We start from the raw sequence: 21,092 nt of genomic DNA on the forward strand, positions 1-21,092 counted from the left end.
ACCTATGGAAAACAATGAAAAGTCACTTAAATGAACACACTTCAGTGGGTATGAGTCTACAGAAATCATATAGAATTACAGTTATTTATTACTTTTTTCAGTTTATATGATAAGATTAAATATTATTTCATTCATCCAACTATTGAACTCGTATTATGTGCAAAACCATATACTGGGCACTACAGGTACAAAGATATTTAAGACCCAATCCCTCCTCAAGACACTCCTAGTCACAGGGGACAAACAGGTAATGTTTATGCCCTTACTAAGAATTTAGCCAACAGACTTGGGATGGAGAGAAGAGATTCATTTTGAGTACAGGAAGTAGCCAAAAGCATGGGGTGGGATCAAAAGAGCATAAAATATAGGTGAAGTTAAATTATTTCAATGTATCTGGAGTATATCATATAGTAATGACAGTAAGACGAAATTAGCAGGTATAGATTGGCAGAAACCAGATAATTATTTGCCATGTGAAGACAAGAGAATGTTTTGAACAATAGAAAAACAACAAATGCCATAATATCCCTATAATGCTCTGGAAGGTGCATGGTGTTTCACAAACGCTATGCCTTCTAAGTGTCCTGTCGTTAAAAAAGTTTGAAAAATATTCCCTAATAAGACAGTCTAAACATGACATAACACTCAGGATCCTTCATAAAGGGATCCAAATCTTTTACAATTTCATCTGTCTGAGTTCAATAAGATATTGCCACACCAGTCAGTTTACTAAAAATATACCCTAACATTCCTACTTCCATGACTTGCACAAGCCATTTATTCCACCTGTATTGTCTCCTCCAGTTCACTGTCTAGTAAACTTTTAAACAGTTCAACAGTTTTTCCCTAATGCCTTTCTAAAGGTCTCTCTCTGGGAAAAATTAGTAACTCTCTCCATCGTGCTCTCATATGATTTGTTCATTCAAAAAATAATTTTTGCTAGGCGCAGTGGCTCACGCCTGTAATCCCAGAACTTTGGGAGGCTGAGGCGAGTGGACCAACTGAGGTCAGGAGTTCGAGATCAGCCTGGCCAACAAGGCGAAACCTTGTCTCCAGGAAAATACAAAAATTAGCCGGGCGTGGTGGTATACACCTATAGTCCCAGCTACTAGGGAGGCTCAAGCAGGAGAATCGCTTGAACTCGGGAGGCAGAGGTTGCAGTGAGCCAAGATTGTGCCACTGCACTCCAGCCTGGGTGATAGAGTGAGACTCCATCTCAAAAAAATAATAATATTATTAATTTTGAGTGCCTTATATGTGCCAGGCACTGTTCTCGGCACTTGGAATGCAACAGTTCCAAGTCAGTGAACAAAAAAGACAAGGTCTCTGTCTCTGTGGAGCATATAGTTGAAACATTTGAAAAAGATAAGAGCATGGAAAAGGGAAAAGAAGAGTACATGTATTTTACAAAAGCTCCCCAGGTTAATCTATTATGCCCTCCTCCAACCAAACCAACTCAGATTGAGAAGTACAGTACTAGAAAGCATTACAACAAACTTGTAATGAAAGTCAACATTTAGAACATAACAAGAGGAATACATAAGGCACATTGTATTATCTTATATAAACTCTTACTTGTCTTTTCCTCTAATTGATTAACTTTATCTCTGGATTCCTCTAGCAGAAATGTTAAATCTTTCATTTTATTTTCTTTCTCAGTGATTTGGATCAATAGTAGTGATACCTAAAATATTTAAATAATACATTATCAATATAAAAAGTTAAATATGACACCTTAACATTTATAATACCTACAATTATTTTATGTACTTGTCAGCTGGTCCACTTAACCCTCCCACCCTGGTCTCTACTCCCTGGCAGCCAATGTAGTCAGAGAACTGGCCCTATTACCTTTGTAAGAGACAGTGGCATATCAAATTGAAAAAGGCAATCTCTAAACATGGGTATTCCAGGCACAGGGATGGGTGGGGGTATATATAATGGAAAAGTCAACATATATAATGGTAAGATTCAGTCTGTCTTTGCTATCCTGCCCAATTCAGCTCCAGAATGCCATCAGCCAAGTTTATATCCACAAGCAAGAATTTAGAAACCCCCAGCAAAAAAAGTGTTACAAATAACGACATTTAGAAGTCCTCAGCAAAAACACTAGCTGGCCATGCCATCATTTTACAAGGAAGCCCAACAATCTGTAAGCTCTGCCCATGCACCTAGGACTCCAAAAAGCACTTCAGTACTTCACTCTATTTTTGTGGTTTTTATTATCCTCTCTGTACTGTGAATTAATTTTTTAAATTATTAAGTAGATATCCCTGTTAACCATATTAGAAGACATCTTGTGGCAAATTAGACAAGAAAAACTGCAAATATAGTGAGAAATAGAAGAGGATTCTATTATATATATTGCTTTCCATTTGGGAAGCAGAAGACTTGAAACTGATAGAGATGGCATAATAATAATCTGAAACACTCTTGTGAATGCCTAAGGATATAGAGTTAACATTTTCAAGTCTTCCACTACATGACATTAATATAAAAAACATCTGTGTCTTGTTTTCTTAGGCTAAAAAAGAAAAAAGAAAGACGCAACAGAATGTTTTAGTTCCTCTTCATTGGTATTATGAATAGCACATTTCAAAACAAACTGCAAAATGTAAGTTGAGTAGTCAATGATCACCTATACATTTCATGAAGTTTTTGTCTGAACAAAAGTCCTCACAAAATAATATATTTTGAGGCAATATCCTATTACCCACTGATATAAATATTATAGAAGAATAATTGATTAAAACACAAAAAAGCTAGAGTGAGTACATATTTGAGTCAATGAAAATTAAGTGAGTCTAAAGGCTAAATATTTATATATGTATAATATTAAAATTCTCTCATAGGAATTTATCATACATTCAGCAAATATAAACTTCCTTTGAAATTTTAAGTTTTTAATGAATTAGCAAATATAAAGAATACAAAGAGTTGGTTTTTTAAAACACCTGCTTTTCCTTGTCATTTATTTCCTTCTTGTATTCTTGTTCAAGGTGTTGGATTTTTTCATAATCTTCCTTTACTTTAAAAATAAAACAAATATACTGTAATGTCATAACATAATTGTATAACATTTCTATTACAAACAAAATTTAAAGTTTATTTCACCTCCTTATTTATCTCTAAATTATATTAAACTAAAAGTTTGTAATGAGCTAATATTGCTGTTTTCTTCCTTTCTGTTTAGTAAAATAGTAAATATAAATAATACCAGTTATAACAACCTAAAATTCTACAATTCTTATATATAAAAGTTTATTCTCTAAAACACACTAATCTGAAACAACAGGTTTTAAATATATATAATATGATACATATACAATTATTTTAACATGCATACTATGCCAAGATATGTAAAAAGAGACCAAATCACATTTCTAAAAAAAAAATAAAATTAGTTTGATTTCATGAAAGATGTAGTTTTAAAGCCCAAAACTATTTTTAACAAATATTAATTCCCTGCCACATTCCACAAGATTTAGAGGGGCTTACAGAAATAAAGAAAATAGAAAATAATTGAGAGCATCAGGCTAAAGAGATGAAAACATTAATGGAATCTGATAAAAATATAAATAGCAAAACAGTAATATAAAAATTAAGTAAGATGCCTATACCTACACTTAAAATGCATTTCCAGTCTGGAATTCTCAGCTTGCACACGAAGTTCCTCGAAAGCTGTTATCATTTTCTGAAATATAAAGTTTAACTTTTAAGAATCATACTTAAATTTTTTTAAATAGCTTTCTTCAAACTATGAAAACATTATATCATGTGAATTTGTATAATGTGATCATTAAATTTAAAACCACACAATTTGGAATAACTAAAACACTGTAATTTGAATTACTTACTAAAAATGTATTAAGAGGGCCTTATGTTAGTTTCCCAGATGCTTAAATGCACTGGCAACATGTTATACAATACAAAATAGCAGCAAATGGATTGTTGGTACACCAGCCATTTACTTAATAGCATGTATCAAAATCTGTAATTTTATATTTATTTGTGCTTATTTATTTATGTCTTCTCCACTAATGTGAGGCCTCTCCCCGTGAATCCAAAGTTACACTTCCATCATCTGGCAGCATGTGTTCATTCAGCATTCAACAAATCTTGCTTTGTAAAATCAGGTTAATTAATTAATTAATTACTGAGTGCCTATTATGTGCCAGGAACTGTTTTAGGCAATAGGGATAGAAGACAAAGTCTCGGCCGGGCGCGGTGGCTCACGCCTGTAATCCCAGCACTTTGGGAGGCCGAGGCGGGCGGATCACGAGGTCAGGAGATCGACACCATCCTGGCTAACACGGTGAAACCCCGTCTCCACTAAAAATACAAAAAATTATCCGGGCGTAGTGGCGGGCCCCTGTAGTCCCAGCTACTCCGGAGGCTGAGGCAGGAGAATGGCGTGAACCCGGGAGGCGGAGCTTGCAGTGAGCCGAGATTGCGCCACTGCACTCCAGCCTGGGCGACAGAGCGAGAGTCTGTCTCAAAAAAAAAAAAAAAAAAAAACAAAAAGAAGACAAAGTCTCTACCCTACTGGAACTTACAATAAAGTGTAAAAAAGAATACAAATACACAAACACACACACACACATACATATATCAAATAAATGCCATGTAGCTTTACGTGCTCTTCAGAAAAGTTAAATGAGGTGGATATATATAGAATAATCAAATAGAAATTTTAGATAAAGTATTAAGGCGAGAATAACAAAAAAGCAGAATGAAGTTTAGAAATGTGCATAAGATCTTAGACATAAAAGTTCTGAAAAGGGTACAAATTCAAAGAACCACAATCAGAAAGACCTTGGCAAATTTGAGAAACATAAAAGAGTGACTATAGCAGAAAAGCAAAGTGGACAATGACAGGAGATGAGAAAACAAAGGTAAACAGAAGCCAGACACAGATGAATAATACTTTATATGTTTTCAAATTAATGGTTATGTGTCACAATGTGCTGATTTCTGACAAGAGTCAGTAAATATTTGATAAATTAAGCGATGTCACTAACATGTAAATCAAAAAGCTCCTACATAACAAAACATTAATGCTTATAGTATAGAACCTTAGGAATTTTATTAGTGATACAATAATATATCAACAAATAAATAATAATCTTTTTAGTAAGAATAGTTGTCCATATCTTTGTAGCAATCCCTCTAATTTGCTCAGAAATTCCTATGTTTAAAATACTCAGATTTCATTAACACTCACCTCAATGTTATTATTTAGATCCATATAAACTTGCCTGGTTTCTTCCCGTTCATATTCATCTATTGTTAATATAAAAATTTCAAGATTAAATTTTAAAATAAGATGTCAACAAGACGATACTCAAAATGCCTCCAGAAAACATTAAAATATTTAAAATTCTGTGTTAATGATGAACATTGGGTTATCTAAATCATTACTAGGTCTTTTTAAGTTGCATCAAAAGCTGTTTGGGTCCAGCCTGTTGTGAAGAAGCTTAGAAGTCACTGCTCCATCCTAATGACAGGTAAAAAGCTGAACAAACTAAAAAATTAACAACTCTTCTCAGATCCTTAAGAGAAGTAAAGTCGCAGGGCAAACTACTACCCCAAAATTGGAGAGACAGGCAAACACAGAGAGAATTACAACTTACCAGGGCAGAAACCCATAAGCAGAAAACTCTGTGGGAACCAGAGTCAGGGAAAGAAAACCTGAACTATAATTGACACATTGCTGGAAATTCAGTGTAAACAAATCTGAGAGATACACTCTGTGGAGGCTAGGTGTGGTGGCTCACGCCTGTAATCCTAGCACTTTGGGAGGCAGAGGTTGGCAGGTTGCTTGATGCCAGGAGTTCAAGACCACCCTGGCCAACGTGGTAAAACCCCATCTCTACTAAAAATACAAAAATTCTCCAAGCATGGTATCACACGCCTATAGTCCCAGCTACTCAGAAGGCTGAGACATGAGAATCACTTGAACCCAGAAGGCAGAGGTTGCAGTGAGCTGGGCGACAGAGCGAGACTCTATCTCAAAAAATAAAAATAAAAAAACCTCTGTGGAGACCCAGTCATCAGAGAGGCCCCAGATTCTTGTGAGTTTAACCTTCTGGAGCACTACCAGGTTTCTCACAATGAACATAGGAAAAACATCCCCTTGTGCTTCTGACAGGAAAAGCCGTTTTGAACTACACCAATGTGTCCCGTTCTTAACAAGGCCTCCCTTGGGAGAGCAAAATCTGCTGGGAATTTGTCAAAGCCTAACTAACCTGGGGGAAGGGAAATACCCAATTCCAGACAGCTCTAGCCTTCCATGTGAAGTAAGGAAAATATCCAACTCCATCCCCCTCTAGCCATCCAGATGGAAAATGGGAAATTCCCAACTGCAGCCCACTCTACCACCTTGTCCCATCTAAGGAGGAGAAGGATGCAAGGGCTGAGAAGTATGTATGAAGTTCATAATCTGGAGGCAAAAATTTGCTAAAAAACTGAGACCTAACCACAGGTCTACAGAACACTCGTCCCCCTATACTTTACCAGCACATTACAACAATTCCTTTACCCAGTACATCATGTGTAGCTATCCAAAACAATAAAAATACAAGCATACTAAAAGGCAAAAAATACACTTTGACAAGACAAGACAAGCGTCAGAACCAGACTCCGATACAGTTAAGGATGTCAGAATTATCCCAGACCAGTAATTTAGAAAAACTATGATTGATATACTAAGGGCTCTATTAGATAAAGTAGATATCACACAAGAATAGATAAGCAATTTAAAGAGATAGGTGAAAATTCTAAGAATGACTCAAAACAAAAATGCTACAGATCAAAACCACTGCAACAGAAATGAAGGGCTTGTGGGTGGTGGGGGCTCATTCCCATAATCCCAGCCACTCAGAAGGCTCAGGCAAGATGATTACTTGAGGCCAGGAGTTGGAGACCAGCCTAGATAACATAGAAAGATGCTGTCTCTAAAAAAAATAAAACGAAGAAATGAAGGGCTTATTAGTAGACTAGACACAGCTGAGGAAAGAAATCTTTGAAGTTGAAGATATTTCAACAGAAACCTCAAAAACTCAAAGGCAAAGAGAAAAAAGACTAGAAAGAACAGAACAGAATATCCAAGAACTGTGAGACAACTACAAAAAGTATAATGGGAATACCAGAAGGAGAAGAAAGAGAAAAAGGAACATTAAAAAAATTTGTAACAATAATGACTGAGAATTTTCCCTAAATTAATTTCAGACACCAAGTCACAGATCCAGGAAGCTCAGAGAACAGAAAGCAGGATAAATGCCAAAAACACTACACCTATGCATATTACATTCAAACTACAGAAAATCAAAGATAAAGCTAGAGGAAAAAAACATTTTACCTACAGAGGAGCAAAAAGAAAGATTACATCTGACTCCTCCTCAGAAACCACGCAGGCAAGAATAGAATGGAGTAAAATATTTAAAATGTTGAGAGAAAAAACCAGCAACACAGAATTCTGTAATTTGAGAAACTATCCTTCAAAAGTGAAGAAATACTTTCTCTGACAAAAGTTGACAGAATGTGTTGCCAGCAGACCTGCCTTCCAAGAAATGTTAAAAGAAATTATTTAAAGAGAAAGAAAATGATTTATGTAAGAAATTCAGATCTCTACAAAGAAAAAAAAGAGCAACAGCTAGTCTCAGTGGCTCACATCTGTAATCCCAGTGCTTTGGGAGGCCAAAGTGGGAGGATCACTTGAGGCCAGAAGTTCAAAACCAGCCTGGATAACATAGCAAGACCCCATCTCTACCAAAAAAAAAGAAAAAGAAAGAAAAAAAGAGCATCAATGCAGAAAGAAGTGAAGGCTAAATAACTTATTTTTCTCATTCTTAATTGATCTAACATACAAGTTTGTCAAAAATAGTAATACCAATAATGGGCCAGGCGCAGTGGCTCACACCTGTAATCCCAGCACTTTGGGAGGCCAAGGCAGTTGGATCACTTGAGGTCAGGAGTTCAAGACCAGTCTGGCCAACATGGCGAAACTCAATCTCTACTAAACATACAAAAATTAGCAGGGTGTCATTGCACATGCCTGTAATACCAGCTACTCAGGAGGCTGAGGCAGGAGAATCACTTGAACCCAGGAGGCGGAGGTTGCAGTGAGCCAGGATCATGCCACTGCACTCCAGCCTGGGCAACAGAATGAGACTCTGCCTCAAAAAACAAAAAAACAAACCAAAAAAATAACATCAATGTATTAGATTATAAATGCTTATTTATGCTTTACATAAAAGAAATTAATGACAGCAATGATACAAAAGATGGGAGGAGGCCAGCCGGGCCTGGTGGCTCAAGCCTATAATCCCAGCACTTTGGGAGGCAGAGGAGGGTGAATCACTTGAGGTCAAGAGTTCAAGACCAGCCTGGCCAACATGACAAAACCCCGTCACTACTGAAAATACAAAAATTAGCCGGGCTTGGTGGTGGGCACCTGTAATTTCAGCTACTCAGGAGGTTGAAGCACGAGAATCACTTGACCCTAGAAGGTGGAGGTTGCGGTGAACTGAGATGGCACCACTGCACTCCAATCTGGGCAATAGAACAAGACTCTGTATCCAAAAAAAAAGAAAAAAAAAAAGATGGGAGAAAAGAATTATAAGGTACTCATTGTAACCTTGAAGCAGCAGAGGGTTATTTGAAAGTCGACTTGGATTACTGTAAATATATATTGCAAACTCTAGTGAAATCACTTTAAAAAGTAAAAATAGAAGTATAACTAATATTTCTAAGAAAGGAGAGAAAATGGAATCACATAAAATGCTCAATTAAAACCACAAATAGCATAAAAAGAGTAAAAGACAAAAATAGGAACAAAGAACAGGACAACAAATAGAAAAACAGTAATAAATGTGGTAGATAATAATCCAACTATATCAATAATCACTTTGAGTGACAATAGTCTAAATGACCAACTAAGAGATTGTCAGAGTGGATCAAAAAAAAATACCCAACTACATGCTGTCTATAAGAAACTCACTTTAAATGTAAAATCACATCTAGAATAAAAGTAAATGGATAAAGATATACCATATTAACACTAAGCACAAGAAAGCATATTAACACTAATCAAAAGAAAATTAAAAACTTCTACTCTACAAAACAGAATGTCAAGAGAATGAGAATACAAGCCACAGACTGGGAGAAAATGTCTGCAAAAGAAACATCTGATAAAGGACTGTTATCTATAATATACAAAGACTCAAATATTGTTAAGTCTTTTCTCTTATTGTTGATTAAAATTCAACATTAAGAAAACAAGCAACTTGATTAAAAAATGGGCCAAAGACCTGAACAGACACCTTACAAAAGGAGACATATGGATGGCAAATAATCATATAAAAAGAGTAGCTATATTAATTTCAGACACAGCCAACTTCAAAGCAAGGAAAGTTGTCAGATATAAAGAGGGCCATTTCAAAATGCTTTTAGAGCTGGGCACAGTGGCTCATGCCTGTAATCCCAGTACTTTGAGAGGCTGAGGATGGAGGATCACTTGAGCCCAAGAGTTCGAGACCACCCTAGGCAACGTAGCAAACCCCATCTCTACAAAAAATAGAAAAATTAGCCAGGAGTGGTGGTACACACCTATAGTCCCCACTACTCAAGAGGCTGAGGTAAGAAGATCACTTGAGCCCAGGATTTCAAGGCTGCAGTGAACTATGATCACATCATTGCACTGCAGTCTAGGTAACAGACCAAGACCCTGTCTCAAAAAATAAATAAATAAATAAAAATAAAATGCTTTTGGGTCAATTCTCCAAGAAGATATAACAATTTTTAACATGTATAGTCCTAACAATATGGTGTCAAAATACGTGAAGCAGAAACTGGTAGAACTGCAAAGAGAAATAAATTAATCCACTATTATAGTTGAAGATTTCAACATCTCTATCAGAAATGGACAGATCCAGCAGGAAGAAAATCAGTAAGACATGTAGGTTGAGTGTCCCTTATCCAAAATATTTGGGACCAGAACAATTAATATATCAGATTTCAGATTTTTTTTTTTAGATTTTGGAATATTTGCATTGTCTTTACCAGTTGAGCATCCCCAATCTGAAAATCCAAAATTTGAAACGCTCCAATGAGCATTTCCTTTGAGCATCATTTTGGCACTCAATTGGATTTTGGAGTATTTTAGATTTGGGATTTTTGGATTAGGGCTGCTTAACCTGTAGTTGGATTCAATAAAACCATCAATCACCTTGACATTTACAGACTGCTTAATCCAACAATAACAGAATGCATAGTCCATTGAAGCTCACATGGAACATTCATCAAGATAGACCATATTCTGGGCCATAAAACACACCTTAACAAATTTAAAAGATTATAAATTGTACAGTATCTGCTCTCAGATCACAATGGAATTAAATCAGAAATAAATAACAGAAAGATAGCTGGAAAATCACAAAATGCCTGGAGATCAACCAAGACACTTCTAAATACCACCTGAGTCAAAGAAGAAATCTCAAGAGAAATTCAAAAATATTTTGAACTAAATGAAAATTAAAACACATATTATCAAAATCCGTGGGATACAGGAAAAACTGAGAGGGAAATTTATAGCATTGAATGCATAAATTGGAAAAGATGATCTGAAATCCATCATCTAAGTTTCCACTGTAGGCAACTAGAAAGAGAAGAGCAAATTAAATCCAAAGTAAGAAGGAGAAAAGAAGTAATAAAAATTAGAGTAAAAACCATGAAAGTGGAAACAGAAAATCAATATTTTAAAAAATCAATGAAACCAAAAGCTCGTTGTTTGAAAAGATCAATAAAATCAATAAATTCTAGCCAGGCTAAGAAAAAGAGAGAGAGGATTCAAATTACTAATCCATAAATGAAAAAGGAGACATCACTACAAACCTCATGGATGTTAAAATGAAGAAATATTATGAACAATTCTATGCCCACAGATTTGCTAACCTAAATGGAATGGGCCAACTGTCAAAAGACACAACTGCCAAAACTCATGGAATTAAAAACAGGCAATCTGAATAAGCCTATATCTATTAAAGAAATTAAGTCAATAATTAATAACCCTCCAGAACAGAAAGCACCAGGCCTGCCAGCTTCACTGGTGAATTCTACAAACATTTAAGGAAGAAACTATACCAATTCTCTACTATCTCTTTCAGAAGATAGAAGCAGAGGGACTATTTTCTAACTAATTCTATGATGCCAGCAGTACCCTAATACCAAAATCAGACAAAGACATTATAAGAAAATTACAGACAAATATCTCTCGTGAACTTAGATGCAAAAATACTCAACAAAACATTAGCAAATCAAATCCAACAATGTATAACACAGTGGCCCACACCTATAATCCCAATTCCAGCTACTCAGGAGACTGAAGTGAAAGGATTGCTTGAGGCCAAAAGTTTGAGACTAGCCTGGGCAACATAGCAAGATCCCATCTCTAAAAAGAAATTTTAAAAATTATCTGGGTGCAGTGGCACACACCTATAGTCTCAGTCACTGAGGAGGCTGAGGCAGGAGGATCACTTGAGCCCAGGAGTTCAAGGCTATAGTGAGCTATGATCACGCCTGTGAATAGCCACTGTACTCCAGCCTGGGTGACAGAGCAAGATTCTGTCTCAAAAAAAAAAAAGTACAAAAAGAATTATACAACACAACCAAATGGGATGCAGTCAAGGTATGCAAGGCTGGCTCAGCATTTTAAATCACTTATTGTAATCCATCACATAACAGGCTAAAAAATCACATGATCATATCAATAGATATGGAAAAATTATTTGACAAAATCCAACACCCATTCATGATAAAAACTCTTAGTAAACTAGGAATAGAAGGGAACTTGCTCAACCTAGTAAAGAATATCTACAGAAACCTATAGCTAATATCATACTTAATGGTGAGAAACTAGAAGCTTTCCCACTAAGATCAGGAACAAGGCAAGGATGTCCCCTCTCACCATTCTTTTTGAACATTGTACTTAAAGTTTTAATTAATACAATAAAACAAAAAAAGGAAACAAATGGAATCAAATTGAGAAAAAAGAAATAAAAACTATTTTATTCACAGATAACATAACTGTCTATACAGAGAATTTGAAAGAATTAACAAAAAAAATCCTGGAACTAATAAGCAATTACAGCAAGGTTGCACGATACAAGATTAATATACTATACAAAAGTCAATCATTTTCCTATACACCAGCAATGAATAAGTGGAATTTGAAATTGAAAACACAATACCATTTACATTAGTATACAAAAAAAATGAAATACTTAGGTACAAATCTAACAAAACATGTGCAAGATCTATATGAGGAAAACTATAAAATTTTGATGAAAACAATCAAATAACAATTAAATCAATAGAGAACGATTCCATGATCATGGATAGGAAGATTTAATATTGTCAGGATGTCAATCTTTCCCCACTTGATCTACGGATTCAATGCAATCCCAATAAAAATCTCAGCAAGTTATATTGTGGATATCTACAAACTGATTCTAAAGTTTATATGGTGAGGCAAAAGACTCAGAAGAGCCAATACAATATTAAAGGAGAAGAACAAAGTTGGAGAACTGATACTACTCAAATTCAAGACTTACTATAAAGCTACAGTAATCAACATAGTGAGGGATTGGTGGGGAAAAAGGACAAAGAAATCAAGGGAACAAAATAGAGAGTCCAGAAATAGACCCAATATATATAGTCAACTGATCTTTGACAAAGGAGTAACAAATAGACCCAAACAAATATAGTCAACTGATATTTGACAAAGGAGTAACAGCTATAAAATAGAGAAAAGATGGTCTTTTCAACAAATGATGCTGAAACAAGTGGACATCTACGTGCAAAAAAAAAAAAAAAAAGAATCTGGACACAGATCTTACACCCTTAACAAAAATTAACTCAAAATGTATCATAGACCTAAATGTAAAATACAAACCATAAAACTCCAAGATAAATAGGAGAAAACCTGGATGATCTTGGGTATCACGATGACTTTTTTTTTTAGATACAATCCATGAAAGAAATAATTAATGAGCTGGACTTCATTAAAATTAAAAACTTCTGCTCTCCAAAAGATAATGTCAAGAGAATGAGAATACAAGCCGCAGACTGGGAGAAAATGTCTGCAAAAGAAACATCTGATAAAGGACTGTTTTCTATAATATACAAAGACTCAAAATTGTTAAGTCTTTTTTCTTATTGTTGATTAAAACTCAACAATAAGAAAACACACAAACTGATTAAAAAATGGGACAAAGACCTTAACAGACACCTTACCAAAGGAGACATACAGATGGCAAATAATCACTTGGAAAGATTCCCATCATATGTCATCAGAGAAATGCAATTTAGAACAACAAAGAGATACCAATACACACCCCTATTCGAATGGCCAAAATCCAGAACTTTGACAACACCAAATGCTGGTGAGAGTATAGAACAACAGAAACTCTCATTCACTGCTGGTGGAAATAAAAAATTGTACACCCACTTTGGAAGACAGTTTGGCAATTTCTTACAAAACTAAACATACTTTTACCATGTGATCCAGGAATTGTGCTCCTTGGTATTTACCCAAAGGAGTTTAAAATGTCCACACAAAAGCCTGCACATGGATATTTATAGCAGCTTTATTCATAACTGCCAAAACTTGGAAGCAACCAAGATGTCCTTTAGTAGGTGAATGGATAAATAAGCTGTGGTATGTGCAAACAATGAATGGAATACTATTCAGTGCTTAAAAAATGAGCTATCAAGTGATGAAAAGACATGGAGGAAACTTGAATGCATATTATTAAGTGAAAGAAGCCAATCTGAAAAGCCTACATACTATAGGATTCGAACTACATAACATTCTGGAAAAGGCAAAATTATGGAGACAGTTAAAAGATCAGTGGTTACCGGGGTAGGGTGTAGAGAATCAACAGGCAGAACACAGAATTTTAGGGCAATGAAACTATTCTGTATTACACTATAATGGCGGACATATTTGTCCAAATCCATAGAGTGTACAATGCCAAGAGTGAACACTAATGTAAACTATGAACTTTGGACAATTATGATGTGCCAATGTAGGTTCATCAATTGTAACAAACATGCCACTCTGGTGAGGTATGTTGATAATCGGAGAGGCTATACATGCATGGGGCAAAAGCTTTGCAAACTGGACTCTGCATAAAACACTACCCAAGTCCCAGAACTATCCTTGAGTACAGCATACATGAAATAGACCCAGGGCAGCACAGCAAAGGAATTGAAATTTGAACTGATATTGGAACACCCACACTGAAAAGGCAAGACAGAACCTAAGTGAGCTGACTCCCTGTTAGAAAATAAACAAATAAACATTCTCTAGGAAATCTGAAGCAGACTCAGATTCTCACAACATAATCCAGGATATAATCCAGAATTGCTGAACATTCAATGAACTAGGAAAATTAAGCCATTCTAAGTCTCAAATTATTAATTATTATCTAAGATAGCTGATGAGATAACCAATAAAACTAGGATCTATGGCAAAAAAATCACAGAAATGGACCCCAAGGTATTGCAGACATTGGCATTATTGGATACAACTATGTTTATTATGTTCATAGAGATAAAAAGTAGAGCTTTAAAAAGTCAGCAAAGAACTTAAAATTCTGGAAAGTGACACTACAAATTTTTAAAGAACCAGCTAATACTCAACCAGTAAATACAATAACAGAAATTAAGACACCAACTGATAAATTTTAAAACAGACAAGAATTAACTAAATAGAAAATCAGTAAACTGGAAGAGAGGTTAGAAGAAATTATGTGGGCCAGGGCAGTGGCTAACACCTATAATCCCAACATTTTGGGAGGCCAAGGTGGGAAGATCACTTGAGCCCAGGAGTTTGAGACTATCCTGGGCAACATGGTGAAACCCTGTCTCTAAAAAAATACAAAAATTAGACAGGCCTGGTGGTGTGCAGCTGTAGTCCCAGCTACTTGGGAAGCTGAGGTAGGAAGATTGCTTGAGCTTGGGATGCGGGGGTTATGGTGAGCCAAGATGGAACCACTGTATTCCAGCCTGGGCAACAGTGTGAGACCACCCCACCCTCTGCCAAAAAAAAAAAGAAAAGAAAGAAAAAGAAAAAGAAAAAAGTATCCTGAGTGGAGTACAGTGAGAAAAAAGATGAAAAATACAGAGTCAGAAATACAGAACAGTGGCCTCATTATTGTGACCTGAAAAGATTGAACAGGCTCTCATCTCAGGGACTTTGCACTTAACTGCTTCCTCTGCCTGAAATATTCTTTCCTAAAATAGATGGCCCACTCCCTTATTCAGGTCTCTACCCAATGTCACTTAACGAGAAAAAACTTCCCAATCACCCTGTCCCAAAATATTCTCTCCTTAAGCAGTTATCACCTAACATATATTTTATTTATTCATTAATGATCTGTATCCTCCCCCCTCACTAGACTGTGTACTCTTTTTTCTTAAGTTCTGGGATACATGTGCAGAATGTGTAGGTTTGTTAAATAGGTATACATGTGCCATGGTGGTTTGCTGCACCTATCAACCCATCATCTAGGTTTTAAGCCCCACACGCATTAGGTATTTGTCCTAATGCTCTCCCTCCCCTTGCCACCCACCCCCCAACAGGCCCCGGTGTGTGACGTTCCTCTCCCTGTGTCCATGTGTTTGCATTGTTCAACTCCCACTTATGAGTGAGAACATTTGGTGTTTGGTTTTCTGTTCCTGTATTAGTTTGCTGAGAATGATGGTTTCCAGCTTCATCCATGTCCCTGCAAAGGACATGAACTCATTCTTTTACAGACAAAAAAGAACCCCATTCAAAAAGTAGGCAAAGGCTATAAACAGACACTTCTCAAAAGAAGACATTTATGCCACCAACAAATGTGAAAAAAAGCTCATCATCATTGGTCATTAGAGAAATGCAAATCCAGACCACAGTGAGATACCATCTCACGCCAGTTGGAATGGCAATTATTAAAATGTCAGGAAACAACAGATGCTAGCGAGGCTGTGGAGAAATAGGAACTTTTTTTTTTTTGAGACGGGCTCTTGCTCTGTTGCCAGGCTGGAGTGCAGTGGCATGATCTCAGCTCACTGCAACCTCCGCCTCCCGGGTTCAAGCGATTCTCCTGCCTCAACCTCTTGAGTAGCTGGGACTACAGGCGCGTGCCACCACACCCAGCTAATTTTTTTGTATTTTAGTAGAGATGGGATTTCACCGTGTTGGCCAGGCTGGTCTTGATCTCTGGACCTCGTGATTTGCCTGCTTCGGCCTCCCAAAGTGCTGGGATTACAGGCGTGAGCCCCTGCGCCTGGCCTAGGAACACTTTTACACTATTGGTGGGAGTGTAAATTAGTTCAACCATTGTGGAAGACAGTGTGTTGGTTCCTCAAGGAAATAGAACCAGAAATACCATTTGACCCAGCAATCCCATTACTGGGTGTATACCCAAAGGATTATAAATCATTCTACTATAAAGACACATGCACATGTATGTTTATTGCAGCACTATTTACAACAGCAAAGACTTGGAACCAACCCAAATGCCCATCAATGACAGACTGGATAAAGAAAATGTGGCACATATACACCATGGAATATATACTCTTGTAAGAGTACAGACTTTGTTCACTGCTGTTTTTCATCAGCATCTAGAAGATTTCATGACATAGCAGGCACTAAAAAAAATATTGAATGAATGAATAAAAGAAAGAAAAAAGCACAATAACAAAAAGACTGGTCAACAACTTAAGGCAAGAATCTGCATAGAGTTTACACTAACAATAAGGCAAGTATCAAGACTTTAAAAAAAAAAACGATCTACATGTCACATCAAGACATACCTCAACTTTAGTTTATTAAAGAGACCACCTTGAAAAATGTTGGGTTCTCTAAACATTCCTCACCATCTGATTTCTAACTTAGCTAAAAATTAAATGTAAGAAAGAACTATCACCCAGCGCAGTGGCTCACGCCTGTAATCCCAGCACTTTGGGAGGCCGAGGCAGGTGGTCAAGAGATCAAGACCATCCTGGCCAACATGGTAAAATCCCATCTCTACTAAAAATACAAAAAATTAGCCGACATGGTGGCGGGCACCTGTAGTCACAGCTACTCAGGAGGCTGAGGCAGGAGAATCACTTGAACCCTGGAGGCGGGAGGTTGCAGTGAGCCAAGATTGCGCCACTGCACTCCTGCCTGGCCACAGAGTGAGACTCCGTCTAAAAAAAAAAAAAGAACAAAAAAGAACTATCAGACTTGTCTCTCTAACCCAAGTTATTTTCTGCAAGACAGCCAATGTACTGTCCTTCTACCCTATCACTGTACTTTTTACCACTTTTTATGTCTAGGCAGAAAAATTAATCTTGAATGTTGAATACACAGGATATAGTAGAGGAGCTGGTAGTGGTATGGTACATTCTGGAAGATATATATAGTTTTGAAAAGCAAGGTACTACAGGCAGGGACTAAGAATAAAAAACCTGGCCGGGCACAGTGGCTCACGCCTGTAATCCCGGCATTTTGAGAGGCCAAAGTGGGAGGATCACCTGAGGTCAGGAGGTCGAGACCAGCCTGACTAACATGGTGAAACCCCTTTTCTACTAAAAATACAAAAAATTAGCTGGGTGTGGTGGCGCACGCCTGTAATCGCAGCTACTCGGGAGGCTGAGGAAGGAGAATTGCCTGAACCCAGGAGGCGGCAGTTGCAGAGAGCCGAGATCACACCATTACACTCCAGCTTGGGCAACAAGAGTGAAACCACATCTCAAAAAAAAAAAAAAAGAATAAAAAATCCTAACAGTCAATGTTAGAAATAATGACAATAATAATAATAAAATACCCAACATTTATTGAGCACTTTGCATTGTTCTAAGCATATTTATTAACATTTAATTCTCAGGACAATACTAAGAGGCATTTAATTAATAAACAGAGTGACAAAGAGACTACATAATTTACTCAAATTATTCAAGCTCCCTAGGTGGACAGAAACTGAAAGTCTAAATTTGAGCATAGGCTATCTAATCCTTAAGCCCAAGTTGTTAAGTAGTAAGCTGCATGATACAAATTAAAATTTTTAGCTAAGAAAAATAGAGAATATCCTGAAAAAGCAGGTAGACAGTATTTCCCAGTGGATTCTTGGCAGAAACAAAGTAAAGTCAGTGTCAAATTACAGCAAAAATAAAGAGTTATATTTTATAATCACACATTTTTATTTTTCATCAAAATGGGAAAAAATCCTACTTTACAATTTAAAAAAACGAAAACATGCTTAAAATTTTTTAAACTGTTCTTTCACATATACAACACAACCATATTAGAATATTTTAAAAGAATGTTTCTTTAGGAAAAATTTGAGAATTCTATTTAGATTGAAAATAAACATTGCACCACTATTCATAAATACAATGGCTTTAGCAAAGCCTCTCCTGGTATTTTCTATTACGAGCATGGCTATGTATCTTATTCTTGATTGAATTTCCTAGTTGTTCCAGATAGAGGTTAGTCTCAAAATCATACCTTACTTGAAAGCAGGATTAACTATAAATATCAAGAATATACCTTTTGACATATATTACCTTTCAAAAAATTTTGAGCTTTCAAAAGTCAAAGAACTGTGACTCCCCTTATTACTTATATAAAAATAGTCTGAGGCACATGTAATTTGTTCAAATCAAATTGGTTAGAAAAATTAAAAAGACAATTTCTTCCCCTCTCCACCTCTACCAGTAAAATAAATTGATAAAATCACATAAAACAAAAAAGATATTTACATTTCTTTGTCTTTTCTGCAGATCTAGCACAGGTTTCTTTGAGTAGATTACATAAATGCCTTGTGGCATTATTCCTGAAACAAAGGAAAGAGTTTGCCTGTGTGTAATCTGATCTCAAAGCAAAATCACAATATATAAGTTATGAAATATATTGTTACAATTTTTAAGAAATTTTAAAAATATAATATTTGGCATATATCACATTATTCATAAATGACTATACGAAGAAACAGTGGGTTAACTGTACTACTAACAAAGATGATTTAGTAATTGCCTCCCTTTAAAAGTTAAAAGTTCTAGTAACTGGCCACTAAAATAAATAAACAAATAAAAGTGACAGCTCCTTAACAAGTTTCTACCCAAGTTGCTACCAATAAACTTTCAGTAAACAGGTCTAGATTTGCCTAAGGAAAAATAATGAGAATAGGTTGGGCCATTTATTAACAAATTAATATATGTCTAACTTTCAAAACACAAAATAAGGTAACTTTCTGATTAGGCATTCATTATATGAATGATGAGACCTGTGGCTATCTTGAAGTTACTAACACATATGGCAGTCAGACTTAATTTTCCAACTTATCATTTTTCTGTAGAAATAAACTGTTACATTTTCAAAAACAGGAATTTGAGTAAGAATTAACTTGGAACTAAGTTAAGCCCTATTTTATAAGTACTGTACTCAAGGCAGCAGTGAAACAGACAACATACATAGGTAGTTGTAGATACAGAATTATCAGGCATCTTTTTTGATACCAAGGAATGTTTATTCCTGATGCCTGACATTTTAAAAAGTGAAGCTATTAGTCAGTGACCACAGTTTGCCAAACACAAGAATGTATGTCTTCCTTTTTCCATAGCACTCAGATATAATTCTACTTATAAATTCATATGATATAACATACAGAAAGTGCTCAATACGTTTTTGAAAATTATTTTAGTAGTAAATTTGGAATAAAAAATGTGAAAAAGAACAAATTCATTAAATTACTACTTACTCTTTTATTAAATCTTTATTTTCTTGAATTCCTTCTTCTAATTTCAAACTTACTTTTTCATTTCCAAACTAATTTATAAAACAGAACAGTTCATCACATTTTGCTTATTAGCAAAAATAAACATGAATATAATCATTAAGCAGTATTTCTTTACTAATGCACAATAATCTAAAAGAATTATTTTCTTTCCATATAAAAAGGAAACATTTTTGTAATAGCTTATGATTTCCCTTAAGAATATGGCCTTCAACAATCTAAAATAAAGATGGCTAAATCATCTCCAAAAAACATTCAACAATATTTTAATGCAATATTATCTTCTCTAAATATTTTTGAAGTAGTGTTTTTCTCTTTGTCCTAACACAATGTCACATTTTCTCAACATTTTTTTCACTTTATGCTACACATAAAGTTACACAGTTTCGGCTGGGCGCGGTGGCTCACGCCTGTAATCCCAGCACTCTGGGAGGCCGAGGCGGGCGGGTCACGAGGTCTAGGAGTTCGAGACCAGCCTGGTAAATATAGTGGCATCCCATCTCTACTAAAAATATAAAAATTAGCTGGGCAAGGTGGCTCACGCCTGCAGTCCCGGCTACTTGGGAGGCTGAGGCAGAAGAATCGCTTGAACCAGGGAGGCAAAGGTTGCAGTGAGCCGAGATGGTGCCACTGCACTCCAGCCTGGGTGACAGAGCAAGACTATGTCTCAAAAAAATAAATAAAAAAAATAAAGTTACACAGTTTCAAATTTAAAGTGTTACCTACAATTATTGTATTCTAAGGGAATATATTTATATAAAACATCGATAGGAATAAAAATTGAAACTCTTTATAATAAATTAGAATCTTTAAATCAATTTTTATATAAAGTGATTTATTATTTCCCTAATCATTTGCATTAAGCGTTATACAACTTGTCCTCTATGCTCATTCTTAAAGTTAAAATGTATCCAGTATTGATGTAACTTTTAAAAAGCATTATCCTTAAAATATTCATCACAAAAACAAGATCAATCCAATTTATCCCAAATAATACTCTACTTTCAACAGTATTATGATAAGATTTACTATACTATGTTTACAATTCAAAATTGTGTCATACCTGCAGTTCCTGAATGGCTTTTCGCTGTGCTTCAATTATCTTTCTGTTTTCTTGTAACTTACTTTCTTTCTGTCTCAGTTCAGCTTCTGTACTTACTTTCCATTTTTTTATCTTTTCAGCCTCCTTAAACAGTTTTGAATACACTCTGCTCAATCCCTCTGAATTCTATTAAAATAGGTTTTCAAAAATTAATTGTTCAA

At 35.7% G+C, this 21,092-nt stretch overlaps 1 protein-coding gene across 11 annotated transcripts in view; it reads right to left on the reverse strand.

The window, feature by feature from the left end:
• SYCP1 (synaptonemal complex protein 1) overlaps positions 1-21,092 on the reverse strand; it is a 148,336-nt gene that overhangs the window by 121,934 nt on the left and 5,310 nt on the right. For 10 of the 11 annotated variants that reach the window (XM_054463152.2, XM_054463103.2, XM_054463120.2 and 7 more), the window contains 7 exons: positions 20,893-21,057; positions 19,794-19,861; positions 18,796-18,869; positions 5,225-5,283; positions 3,625-3,694; positions 2,955-3,028; positions 1,576-1,684 (listed from right to left, as the gene is read on the reverse strand). In XM_054463152.2, the coding sequence (XP_054319127.1) occupies positions 1,576-1,684; positions 2,955-3,028; positions 3,625-3,694; positions 5,225-5,283; positions 18,796-18,869; positions 19,794-19,861; positions 20,893-21,057 (619 nt within the window). The remainder of the gene's footprint in view (positions 1-1,575; positions 1,685-2,954; positions 3,029-3,624; positions 3,695-5,224; positions 5,284-18,795; positions 18,870-19,793; positions 19,862-20,892; positions 21,058-21,092) is intronic. The other variant, XM_054463095.2, reaches the window with a different exon arrangement.

Source organism: Pongo pygmaeus, chromosome 1, assembly GCF_028885625.2.
Source record: "Pongo pygmaeus isolate AG05252 chromosome 1, NHGRI_mPonPyg2-v2.0_pri, whole genome shotgun sequence".
NCBI lineage: Eukaryota > Metazoa > Chordata > Mammalia > Primates > Hominidae > Pongo > Pongo pygmaeus.